A 13,818-nucleotide genomic window follows, 5' to 3' on the forward strand; every position below is an offset into this window, starting at 1 on the left:
GTCTGAGTTAGGGACTGAGAAAATTTGTATTTTTAAGAAGTTCTAGGCTGGGTGTGGTGGATTGCTTGAGCTCAGGAGTTCAAGACTGAGCCAGAGCAAGACTTCATCTCTAAAAATGAATAAATAAGTAAAATAAAAAATAGCCAGGTATTTATGCCAGGCACCTGTAGTCCCAGCTACAGGAAGCTGAGGCAAGAGGATTGCTTGAGTCCAAGCGTTTGAGGTTGCTGTGAGGTATGACGCCATAGCACTCTACCAAGGGTGACAAAGTAAGACTCTGTCTCAAAAAAAAAAAAAAAGAAAAAAAAAAGTTCTTGGGTGATCCTGATAGGATTTAAAACATTTATTCAAGCTGGAAAATGTATGCTCTAACATTAGCCCCCAAGTTGAGTGTTTCAAGTAGAAAGCAGAAGGAGACTAGATGTTTTAAACCTGCCCCCGAATGTGTGTTAGGCTGGCAATAGAAAAGGTCAAAGATGACGTAGGTTGCAGTATATAGTATTTTCTGGTTTGTAGATTTTTTTTCTCCATGTTTTCCATTAGGCTTATCTTGATGATAATGTACCTTGGTTACACTTTAGTTCAGTTCATAAAACAGTGATATCTACTTTGTGTAAAACACCCAGTGCTAAGCATGGATGATAATAGAATTAGTTAAGTATAGTCTTCACCTAAAAGAACTTAACACTGTGTAAGAGGGTGGTAAAACAAGTAGCACAGTCCAGCATACTCTTCACCAGGCTCTTAGTCCTATAGACAATGGGGATTTTCAGCAAAAATATTTTATATTTTGCTGAAGCACAGTTGTAGCACACTAATAGTAAATCTAGAAATAGATGTGCCCCCTTTTAGGTGTATATCAGGAAGAATCATGTGGCCTGTGGTAACTGAATAGGAACTATTCAAAAAATCTTCCAACCAGCAGTAGTCAAGTGCCTGAAGAAAGACTGTAAGAAAGAGAAGGAAATCCATAGGTGGAATTGTTACAGATGTCAAGGTTCAAGAGGGAAGTTGACACCAGACCAACAGCAGGCATTCTGTGCATGGAGTCAGATCGTTTTCAGGTTTGATGTTTGGTGGTAAGATTAAAAGATTTCAATCAAACATTACACAGGTTGATGTTTTCATTCAGGAGTAGCTAAACAGTGATATTTTAAGTTTGTTTTCATTTAAAATGTGTTATTTCAAGGGTGAATCAGCATATCTCAGCATACAGACAGACAAAGACATTTAAAGCAGTATCACTGTTCTAAACAAAGTTAATATTTAAACACTAATTTTATTCAATAAATATTAACCTCTGATGAAAGCCTACTTTGATGGCTATTATCTGGCAAGCCTACACCAACTTATTTTATAAATCTGAGTAGGAAAAAAAGTCAGATTACCTAAACATAGTTAGAACATGTATCTATTATGTTTTATAAGTATCAAATCATACTATAGTATGACCAAATACATATTGTTGTATGATTTTTAAATTTTTCTTGTAGAGACAAAGGGTCTTGCTATATTGCCCAGATGAGTCTCAAGCCCCTGGCCTCAAATAGTCCTCCTACCTCAATCTGTCAAAGTGCTGGAATTACAGATATGAGTCACCATGCCCAGCCATCATATATTTTCCTTAATGCCATAAGTGCAACTGACAGATATTTCATAAACCTCTGGGTATATGAATACTTTTGGGTTAAGTGCATTATTATCTATGTTAATTCTACTCTTTAGAACATTAGTAATACTCATATATTTTTATGTATACTATGCAGTTATTTTATTGTCTGACCATGTATTTTTTTCCTTAAAACTTTGCATGTTTAGGAATCTAATATTTCCTCTTTAGATATTTACTTTGCTGTTTCTTAAAAAATAGCTCTGTTTATTATGTTTAGAAAATTACATTAGATGCATTAACTACTTCCTGAGCTTCCCAGTGACTAATTGAACTCAGATACTACAATACTTGGAAATGCCAGATCCTTCTCTATTTTCAGATTAAAAACAAGAAACCTCAATGTTTGTAACATCTTTAGAAGGAGAATAACAAAATAGCACTAGTAGACATTTTATAATAGTGACTACCCAGTAATTAGAAAGCAAGCTTAGCATATTGTATTTGCTATTGTGTACTGTAAAGGTAGGAATGCATTTTAAAACATTATCACTAAGTTGAGAGAACTGCAGCCAGCAGGAATTAGAAGGAAGCAAACATCACTGAATGTAAAACATTTTGTTGTCTTCAGCCACTGAGTGTTTAATATTCATCCAGAATTTTTTTTCTATACTATTAGTATACCGAGATGATTTCAAAGATTAGCATTTCAGCTGCTTTATTCTCTCTTACAATTCCCTTAGATGTTGTCAGAGGACATAGCTAATGGAAAGTGGTACTTTTCATAGATATAAGCGGTTTAATAAAGTTTCCATTAGATGAAACATTTTTATGAGGCAGATGAGAGTGTGTTTTATGCTTCACGTCCCATTGGTAAAGTGTGTTAGGTGGTCATAACCAGAGCTTTATTCCTGGATATCCAACCTTGGAATCTTCTTAAATATTCTATGCCATTGAAATTGCATCCTTAGACCCAAAGTACTTTACATGAAACATTCAAAGCAAAAGGCAGCCTCTTTATTGCTTCCTTTCTTTTTATTTTCTGTAACTTATATACCTTTTATCTCTTGTAGCATTAGAGCTATTATAATTCTTTCTTTTTCTTTTCAAAATCAGTTAAATTCTTCCTTTTCTTTTTTCTGAATTTCCGGTTAAAAATTTTTAGCTACTTTTTGTCTTCCTGGACTCCTCCTTTTTCGTTTTTCTTTTTCCAGTTATATTATTTTCCTCTTAAAAACTCCACCACCTATTTATTACGAAACATTTTTTTCTCTTTCTCCTTATCTTGTCGCATTTGTTGGGTTTCTCAGGTCTTTTATACAAATAGTGTGCTGTTTGCTTTAGTGCTAACTATACTGGTCATTGGGTATACCTGGATGAACACTACCCAGTTATTGTTCTCCTAAAGCTTAGGAGTCCAGGGGGGCAGCTGTTAGCTCTTAAGTACTCAAACTCCTGCATTCCCCCAATTTTGACTATATGTGTTTCATTTGCTAGAACATACTTATACTCCTTACTAGAGAACACACCAGTGTCATTTTAGAAGTTTTCAGTATTTCATTTACTGTGGGTATTTTTCACTTGTATCTTAGTAAGGTGACTCAACTGTGCCTGAGCCCTGCATTCTGAAGGTATAGGTGATAATATTCTAAAGTTGGTGCTTGGTTTGTGAATGTTGAATAACATTGCATCCATCCATTTCTTTCTGTAACCTCTGCAAATTATGTTATAATAATTGCAAATAGTCTATTGCTTTCTTGCCTTTTGTTTTTATTTCCAGCATGAAAAATGTAGAGCTCGTTGTGAGATGCAATTCCCTCCTTCTTTAAACATAAAAGTTTAACTAACTCATGTAAATTAAGCAAACTTTTCCTTCTTACAGCATTTTAAGTCTTCCACATCAAGCATCTCCAGTATCCCGCACCCCAAGCCTTCCTGCTGTAGACACAAGCTACATTAACACCTCCCTTATCCAAGACTATAGGCATCCTTTCCACATGACACCCATGCCTTATGACTTACAAGGTGAGTTACCAGTTTATCGTCACGTAGCACTGTGATTTATTTGATTGATAGAGTCCTCTGCGTGAGTCTAAGGAGGAATTAGAAGATTGGAAATACAGGACCTTGGACCCAAGAACGGAAAGAAATAATACACTGTGGTTTGGCACCTGTGGCTCAAGTGGCTAAGGCGCCAGCCACATACACCTAAGGTGGCGGGTTCGAATCCAGCCTGGGCCCACCAAACAACAATGACAGCTGCAACCAAAAAATAGCCAGGTGTTGTGGCAGGTGCCTATGGTCCCAGCTACTTGGGAGGCTGGGGCAGGAGACTCACTTGAGCCTAGGAGATGGAGGTTGCTGTGAGCTGTGATGCCATAACACTCTACCCAGGGGGATAGCTTGAGGTTCTGTCTCAAAAAAAAAAAAAAGAAATAATACACTGTAATATACTGTAGTCATAAATACTGGTCCAGTTCCTTGATTGTTCCTTCATTAGTAGCCAATGTTTTAGTCCCAGTGGTAAAACTAGTGGAATGATCTTTAGGTTTGTGAACTTCAAAGTACTCTGCAAGTTGTTTTTAGATGACTTCCAGTATGTGGCTTTTAAATATTGATATTTATAAACATTATATTTTGTTCCCTAATTTTAGTTGTAATGTGACTGTGTTGTACTATTTAGATAATGGTGAATTGAGACATGCACCACAGTGGTAGGTTCGAACCCGGCCCAGGCCAGCTACACAACAACTGCAACCAAAAAATAGCTGGGTGTTCTGGTGGGTGCCTGTAGTCCCAGTTACTTGGGAGGCTGAGGCAAGAGAATCGCATAAGCCCAGGAGTTTGAAGTTGTTGTGGGCTGTGATGCCACAGCAGCAATCTACCCAGGGTGACATAGTGAGACTCTGTCTCCAAAAAAAAAGAAAAAGAAAAGACAAGACAGTTTTTAACTTTTGTTCTAGTGAACGTGATCCTTCTTTTCAAAATTAGTTTGAAATTAATATACTTATTTGTATAATATATTTTGGGTTCATAAATTATTATATATTTATGTAATTTAGTAATTTCATATTATTTCAATATATTAGTCATATAGCCTAACAAAATTTTTCTTTTTATCACAAAAAAATAAGTGAGGTATGCTCACTATTGAAAATTCAATACAGAAACATAAAATGAAAATTTCCTTCTACCTGTGCCCCCAGCCCACTCTCTAGAAGTTACAGCTAGTCTTAACAGTTAGATAACCTGCCATACCTTTTTTCTACACAAATGAAACATGCTATCTATCACTATCAAGAACTACAGTGCTATGCACTGTTCTAATGTAGATAGTGGGTAGATTCCCAGGTCATTTGTAGTATTGCACATTTTTATCTACATCTCCTTGTACTTTCCCCCAAGTTTAGATATTTGGATATCATAATGAAGCATTTCATTTGTGTTGGTCTACTTGCTCTTTGTTGCATTACAGAGTAGGCAGTGTAGGTGAGAATATGAGTTGGAAGAGGTCTGCTTGTAGTGAATGCTGGGAAGCCAGGGATCAGGACTGGTCCTTCTGTATATAGTAGCCACATCCCAGTTCCTCAGATCACTAACCCTCTAATGCCAATGCAGGTCTGTCAATTAGAACCTGGTAGAGATGGTAACAAGTGAGCAAATTTGAGAAAGAGAAATACAATCTGTACTATAATTTGCTTAATCTCTTTCAACTTCACACTTTCTTGTCTGCAAAATGAGACCAAAAATAATTACCTCATAAGATGCTGTAAGTTGTAGGTTAGAGTAGATTGAAAGATTACTAAAGAGTCTATTAGATCATTTGTAAAAAGCGCTGTGCTAGTTTAAGGAATCCATGTTAGCTCTACCAGGCAGCGTGGCCCAAGTCCCTTAAGTAGAGTTGCAGGGAGGACAAACCTTGCAAAAGTTTGATCTTTAGCTTTAATAATGGTGGAGAGACATAAAAAATGTAGCTCAACTTTTCACGTTTAAATAAAATTCTAAATGATGTAGCATTTAAGACTTGAATTTACTTTTGATATATTAGGGCATTTGGAAGAGTTTTTGTCTAATTTTTTTTTTCCCCACTAAAACTGAAATAATTTTTTCTCCCACAGGATTAGATTTCTTTCCTTTCTTATCAGGAGACAATCAGGTATGTTTTTTTTAAAATATTGTTATTTTAATTATACATTAAAAATACAGTCATGCGCCGTGTAATGACGTTCTGGTCAATAAAGGGCCACGTGTACAATTGTGGTCTCTTAAGAGTATAATGGAACTGGCTTGGCACCTGTAGCTCAGTGGGTAGGGTGCCAGCCACACATACCCAGGCTGGCAGGTTCGAGCCTGGCCCAGGCCAGCTAAACGACAATGACAACTACAACCAAAAAATAGCTGGGTGTGCTGGCGGGCACCTGTAGTCCCAGCTACATGGGAGGATGAGGCAAGAGAATCACTTAGGCCCAAGAGTTTGAGGTTGCTATGAGCTATGATGCCACAGCACTCTACTAAGGGTGACATAGTAGAGTCTGTCTCAGAAAAGTTATAATGGAGCTGAAAAATTCCTGTTGCCTACTGTTATTGGTCATAGCACAAGGCATTGCTTGTGTTTGTGGTGATGCAGGTATAAACAAACCTACTGCGCTGCCAGTTGTGTAAAAGTACTACACATAAAATTATGTACAGTGCATAATACTTGATAATGTAATAAACATCTGTGTTACTGATTTATGTATCTATTATAGTATACACATAGTACATAAAAAGAGTTACTGTAAAACAGGCTGCTGTGTTATGCCAGCACAGCCTCATTCGTCTTGCGTTTACCACATCTCTGGATTACATCATTTTCTCTTGTGCTTGATTTAATCTTGTGTTTTGTTCATCATGGCCTCATAAGAGTACAAAAGTCACATCACATCTAATGTTGCCAGTAAGAGGCCACATTGAGTGATTGACCTGAAAATGAAATTAAAAGTGATTAAAGACCACAGAGGTGGAAAATCAGTGATGGTTATTGCCCTCCAGTCAGGCATGTCCTATCCCACCATGGCTATCATCTTAACAAGAACAAGGTGATGGAAGCTGTTAAAGGATCTCCTTCATTGAAGGCAATGAGAATAGCAAAATTCAAGAAGGGCCTGTATCAGTTATGGAGAAACTTCTAATGACCTGGATTAAAGACCAGGTGCAGAAACAGAGCCCTCTCAGCACCATAATGATCATGACCAAAGCAAAAGTTTGTTTGCAGTGATGAAAGAAAAGATTGGACCTTTCTACATGTTAAATTTACAGCTGGCTCTGGGTAGTTTAAACAATTCAAGAATCATTATTCATTAAAAATATGAAAGTAAGAGGTGAGTCAATGAATGCTGATGTAATAGCCCCTGAAGAAGTTTTGGAAACTCTAGATAAGCTAATTGTGGAGGAAAATTACTTGCCAGAGCAAATCTTCAGTGTGGATGAAACCTCCCTGTTCCGGAAAGGGTTGCCTGAAAGGACTTTCAGCCATAAGGAGACCAAATCAGTGCCAGGTTTCAAGGCTTTTAAGGACTGGATAACAGTCCTGCTTGAGGGGAATGTTGCAGGCTACAAATTACAGCCTCTTGTGATCTGGCATAGTAAGAACCCCAAGGCCTTCAAAGCACATCAGTACACAGGCTGCCAGTGTACTATAGAGCAATAAGAAGTCATGGTTGACCCAGCTCCTCTCCAAGATGCCCTTCTGAATTGCTGCTATGCCAGGAAAATGAAGAAGCACTGTTTGGAGAATTATATACCATTCAAGATTTTGCTTATTTGATTTGCTTCCACACATCCTCCTTTTATTGGTGATCTTCACCTGATATCAAGGTGGTATTTCTCTCTCCAAATACCACCACTTCCATCCAGCCAATGAATCAAGGAGTTACAGCAGCTTTTAAGGCCTACTACTTGAGGAGGACCTTTTCCCAGGTGACTGCTGCAAATGAGGAAGACACTGGTGCAATTTTGGAAGGATTACAGCAGCTGTGACTGACTGTATCAGAAACCTTGCTTGGGTTTGGGGTAATGTCACCAAGGAGACTGTGATTGGCATCTGGAAGAAGATGCTCCCTGGAGGTTTGTCCATGATTTCAAGGATTTGCCATAGATGAGGAGGTTGCAAAGATCAGTAAGGCTGTGGTTAGGAGGGCAAACAACTTTAACCTGGGTGTGGATGAGGACACCATTGAGACGCTCCTAGAGGAGGTTCCTGAGGAATTGGCTAATGAGGAATTGCTGGAACAATGGAATGGAACAGGAATGCTTAGCTGAAGAAGAGGCAAGAGAAAAGGAAATTGCAGGTGGAAAAAAAGAACCCCCAAGAAAGTGCCTAATGAAGGTTTGGCAGAAGCTTTAGTAGATCTCAACAGGCTCCTTAAGAAGTTTGAAAAAAACAGGAACTCCAGCACTGAAAGGTTTTCATTAATAGAGCAAACTGTGATGCATTGTCTGCTTACAAGCAAATCTCTGATAAAAAAAGAACCCACGCAAAGGACCATGGATAGGTTTCTGAAGAGTGACACTTCCTCTAGAAGAGCCTCAGGCAGGTCCTTCAGGAGACGTTCAGAAGAAGACATTGAACGTCTTCAATGAAAACCCACAAAGAAAAGAAAAACCCACAATTTACCAGAGGAGATGGCAGCTCCATGTGTGTTACTTCCCCCAAAGAATGTTTAGCGGGACAAGATGTGGAGATAGATATTGATTTTTAATCCTGTTTAGGCCTAGGCTAGTGTGTGTTTGTTTCTTAGTTTTTAATAAAAAGTTTAAAGTAAAAATATTTTAAATGGAGGCTTGGTGCCCGTAGCTCAGTAGTTAGGGCACCGGCCACACACACTGGGGCCCAGACCTGCTAAACCACAATGACGACGGCAACAACAACAAACAATAGCCAGGTGTTGTGGTGGGAGCCTGTAGTCCCAGCTACTTGGAAAGCTGAGGAGAATCTCTTGGGCCGAGGGGTTTGAGGTTGCTGTGAACTGTGATGCCACGGCACTGTACCGAGGGTGACATAGTTAATACTCTGTCTCAAAAAAAAAAAAAATAGAAAAAAGATTATAAGTAGTAGAAGGCTATAAAGAAAAAATATTTTTGTGTAGCTGTATAGTGTGTGTTTTAAATTGTTATTACAGAAAAATCCAAAACTTTAAAAAATTAAAAAGTTTATAATGTAATAACATTATAGTAAGCTAAGGTTAGTTTATTATTGAAGAAAGAATTTTTTTAAAAAATAAATGTAGTGTAGCATAAGTATACAGTGTTTACAAAGTCTGCAGCAGTGTCAGGTCAAGTCCCAGGCCTTCACATTCACTCACCACTCACTCACTGACTTCCCAAGGCCAACTGCAGGTCCTGCAAGCTCCACCCATGGTAAGTGCCCAAAACAGTTGTACCATTTTTTATTTTTTAATTGTTATTTTTACTTTACATTGTCTGTGTTTCGATATTTTCATATGCACAAATACCCGTGTTATGGTTGCCTGCAGCGTTCGTACAGTAACATGCTGTGCAGGTTCATAGTTTAGGAGCAGTAGGCTGTGTCATAGAGCCTAGGTGTGGAGTGAGCTGTACCATCTTGGTTGGTGTAAATACATTCTGACGTTTGCACGACAGTGAAATTGCCTAACATTTGTCAGAACATTCCACAGTGTTAAGCGATGCATGACTGTATTTAAAAGGATAATATGTAGCCAAGAGAAAGAATAAATTCACTTGAAAAATTTAGAATGGTCATACCCATTATTGTTATGGCTTTAAGAATTTAAATAAAAATTTCTAGTCTGCATGTAAAATAAGAACATTGTCTAATTGTTGTTTTCTAGTACTGCTTTCTAAAGGAATGGAGGGCAGTGAGTCAGATTGACTGATAGATTTCTTGGCTAAATATCTCTTTAAGAGGAGGAGGGTAACTCTTCTTTCCTGCTGCTTCTGAGCATATGCTTGTTGGGAAATAGAATTTTGAGAATTGCTTGCAATACAAATTAAAACAAAGAACAATAAAAATTGTGGTCTCTCCCCCCCAGTTTCAGATATAAACATGTCTCTCAAGATCAGTGTTCCAGTCATTATATAAGGTCATTTGAGTTTGCAAGATGTCTTATTAAATGTTTCAGAAACACTGTATAACTCAGGATATATTAAATTTAGGTCTTTGTTCTGCTGAAAAGAAAATGTATTTATTTGTATAATGAACCTTCTTTTGTCTTTCGTTCCCCTCTCTAGCATTATAACACCTCCTTGCTTGCCGCTGCAGCAGCAGCAGTTTCGGATGATCAAGACCTCCTACACTCGTCTCGGTTTTTTCCGTATACCTCCTCACAGATGTTTCTCGATCAGTTAAGTGCAGGAGGCAGTACTTCTCTGCCAACCACCAATGGAAGCAGCAGCGGCAGTAACAGTAGCCTTGTATCCTCCAACAGCTTAAGGGAGAGCCATAGCCACACCGTCACACACAGGAGCAGCACGGACACAGCATCCATCTTTGGCATCATACCAGACATTATTTCATTGGACTGATTCCCTGGCCCCTGCTGCTCCCATCCCTATCCCAGATTAAATGAACTTGGCAGAAAGAAGAGAACTTTGTGCTCTGTTTTACCTTATTCTGTTTAGAGAAGTACACAGCGTGTTTTTTTTTTCCTTTTTTTAGGGAAAAAAAATTAAAAGAAATGTACAGAGAACAAAACTATATTTTCAGTTTTACTTTTGTATATAAATCTAAGACTGCCTGTCTGATAAAACACTTGTTTAAAAAAAAAAAGGAAAGAAAAGAAAAAAGAAAAAACAAGCACCCACAAACCACCTTCAGTTCATTTTTTCTGGATTCTGAAGATTTTTCATCATTTGTCCTATGGTTTTGGTTTTATTTTACTTCAATGGCATTATTTTATTTGCAATAACAGAAAAGGAATTGCATGTATGAAGTTTTAAATTGTGGGTTTTTCTTTGTTGTGGGGAGGGGGTTGAGGGGATAGTTTGATTTCCATTTTCTAAAAATGACAGACTTGGATTCTCTGTGTGTGTGTGTGTGTGTGTGTGTGTGCATATTTCCAGCCTTAAGTTATAAAGCTCATCTGTCCCACTGCATTCCCTTTGTATTTTCAGGACATAGCTCGTGGGAGCGTGTGTTCAGTGTGTGTCTGTGTGTATTTTTCTGTCATTACTGTTCGCCTTTTTCCCAAGTGTGTGTTCAGTTAATATCAGTTGCTTGCTTTTCTCAAAGTGCTTTGACGGTCTTGAACTCACGTGTGATCAACTATCCAATTGCATGTTCTCCATCACATATTCTCTCTTATTTGCTATGTACCCCCCTGAGAATATGTTTTAGAGCTATTGGAATAAAGCTGTCTGGGTAAGGAGTAGGCTTAACAGACCTGTGAATAATACACTTTAGCCTAGTTCTTTATTCTAAATCTGGACGCCAGTATTGTGTATTTAAACCAAGTCTGTGAATACCTGCCTTTTTTGCCCACAGAGTAACAAGTTTTCATGTAAGATCTTCGTACCAAAGTAGGAGGTAAAAATAGCTTAGAAAGCCTTGTTGAGTGTCTCGTGCAGCTGACAGCGGTAAGGTTTCATCACTTCAAAAAGAAAGATACACAATTATCCTGAAAGTACATTCAGTTTGGAAAATACAATGCACCATATGTGTCAATCTGTAGAAATCTATTTGATAAAACAGTTGAAATTCAAAATGTATTTGATCCTTAGTCATTTTTACTGTCTGGTTCTGAGTATTTTCTTAGCCTCTCTACCTTGTTTATTGTTTTCTTCACCTTTTAACAAGTTTGACATAGGAAAGTCATGTGTTTAGTATTTGTGGATCAGTCTAATCTACTCTTATTCATAATGGAACATGTAAATATATTGAAAACTCTTTTTCAGGAGATGAGTAAGGGTTGGAGGGAAGGAAAAGTGGTTCTACTTATGTTCCGAGATCCTCATCAGAGAAGGTATGATGTTCTCAGGTGTGGAAAATATTTTTAATTGATTGGGAATGCAAGTTCAACAGACAAGATTTAAGAGGGGCATAATGATCACCAGTTTTCCAGATTGAATTTTTCTATCACAGCTGTTAATGTTCTCAAAGTTGATGAAGGACCACCTTTGTGTGTAAACTTGTAGTTTTATACTTTGCATTGGTAACAAAATGATCTACTTTAATACAGGTAGAATTCAAGATGGCTGTGCCTCAGTTGTATGATAAAATTAATGGTTCACATGACTGTGTGGCATCTAAAAATAATACCTGTTTTTACAGCATCTCTCTGCCACTAAATTGCTGACTTGAAGTTTGAAAAAAAAGTTAGTGTTGATATGTATATGTGTGTGTGTATATATGTATTTATAAACAAGTGTGTGTGAGTAACAAGTGAGTTACATAGTCTTCCCATACGCATGTGTATTCTACACATAAATGGCTGAGTTATAGTCACAAAACAATTTGCAATAATAAAAAAAACAGATTCATTGTCAGTTAAAACAGGAAATAGTTACGTTTTTAAATGAATCTGGTATTGTGGTGAGCAAACACTTTACTCTCATTGCCATATTAATGTAGGCTAATTTCTAATAGTTCTATAATTTGTGTCTAAATTTGGGCTGGGGTAGAAATTACTAAAATTGTGAGGAGTTATTTCTGATTTTTCATTATATTAGGACATACTTCTATTAATTTAACTGTCTATGATAAAATGAATAGTTCTTTATTTTAGTTTTTCTTTTTCTGTCATTGTTGTCAGTGGTCTCAAAATTCTGATCAATAACTTTGTGTTTGATGCTGAATTACAATCTCTTTGAATGATCCATTTGAAAACCCATCCTTGTACTTTATTCAGTCCAGTTTTAATTCATTTCCCTTTGTCCTGCATTATACCAGGGAGGAACAGGTAACAGGGAGAAATAAATGTCTGAGCAGCCAGTGGCTTTGGTCATGTCTCCATGGGAGAAACCAACCATTCAGTTGTCTTTATTTTTAGTTCATTCCAGTCTGTGGGGAGTTCATTTGCTTTAGTTGTTGACTCCAAAATGTTGTATTAAGTAATAGTTATCACTCTGTTGGTTGTTGCATGATCAATATCAATTAGACTTCAATAATCTGTAGTAATTATTAGTAGAGTCATGCACTATATCTTTATCTCCTACGTTTAAAAGAAAAAAAAGCACATCATCACTTCATTTCTTTTTTTTTCTTTAGCCTGCCCTGACTCCTCAACCCATGCCAACATGGACATGCTGTCTGTGGACAAATAGCAATTCTGAGAATCTTTAGTCAAGTTGCCACCATCCCCCTTGCCTTGGTCTTTCATAATAGGTGTGCATATGTTTATACTGTGTGTGCGTGTGTGTATACATCTGTATGCACACATCTTTGATAAAGTAGCTGTTTGACTAGCAGAGTTGAAGTGGCTTTTAATTACTTTGTGGGCATTATTGGACACATCCTTTTCTAAAAAGCAATCTGAATTTTAACCATGCTGCACTTGGTTGACTAATTTATTTTGAGCATTAAAATTTTTTCTGTTGTTAACTTAGATATCATCACAATTCTGTTATTACTGACTTAGGATAGATCCTTAAGCTTCTGAAAAATGTTATTTCTTTGACAGATTTTCCTTTGAGTCAAGTGTCTGAAACTGAATGAAAATATATCCTATTTGTAAGTTAATGTGGAAAGAACATTGTTTTTAAAACAATTTCAATTTTAAATACATAAACCTTAAAAGATCTTCAGGACTTTTTAAAGCACATTCAAAATTATTTTAGTAAGAGTTTTGTTTTACCAGTACATGTTGAATTCTGTTTTTTAATTAAACACAAAGCTTAGATTTCAGAAAGAGGGAAGGAGATTAGCTGGTGGTCTCAGAGTGTGCTGCTGTTGTTTAATTAACAAAGGGGAAAATGTATATAAACAGATATAAAAGTTACCATAAATTCCATGAACTTAAATCTGTGATTCATTGCCTTAAAACTTTCTCTCTTAGAATTTCCATACCGCATGCCAAACCAGTAAAATGGCTTTTAAAAATGTATAGTAGACCAATGTCAGTTTGTATAAAAGTACCAAGTGAAAATATTTATTACATGCATTGGAAAAAAATTGTTTACCTATTGAATGTTACCTGTTTATGTAGAGCTCTTTAGATGTAATAAAAGAAAAGCCTTCAGTTAATTTGTCTTCT

General features: G+C 36.9%; 1 protein-coding gene across 1 annotated transcript in view; it reads left to right on the plus strand.

Annotated features, from left to right (window-relative positions):
• PIAS1 (protein inhibitor of activated STAT 1) overlaps positions 1-13,808 on the plus strand; it is a 144,011-nt gene extending 130,203 nt beyond the window's left edge. The window contains exons 12-14 of the mRNA XM_003784457.3: positions 3,492-3,634; positions 5,728-5,765; positions 9,860-13,808. Coding sequence (XP_003784505.1) covers positions 3,492-3,634; positions 5,728-5,765; positions 9,860-10,153 — 475 coding nt within the window. The 3' untranslated portion in view covers positions 10,154-13,808. The remainder of the gene's footprint in view (positions 1-3,491; positions 3,635-5,727; positions 5,766-9,859) is intronic.
• Positions 13,809-13,818: the final 10 nt, after the last annotated feature.

This window comes from Otolemur garnettii, unplaced genomic scaffold, assembly GCF_000181295.1.
Source record: "Otolemur garnettii isolate 467f Iridium unplaced genomic scaffold, OtoGar3 scaffold00011, whole genome shotgun sequence".
Lineage (NCBI taxonomy): Eukaryota > Metazoa > Chordata > Mammalia > Primates > Galagidae > Otolemur > Otolemur garnettii.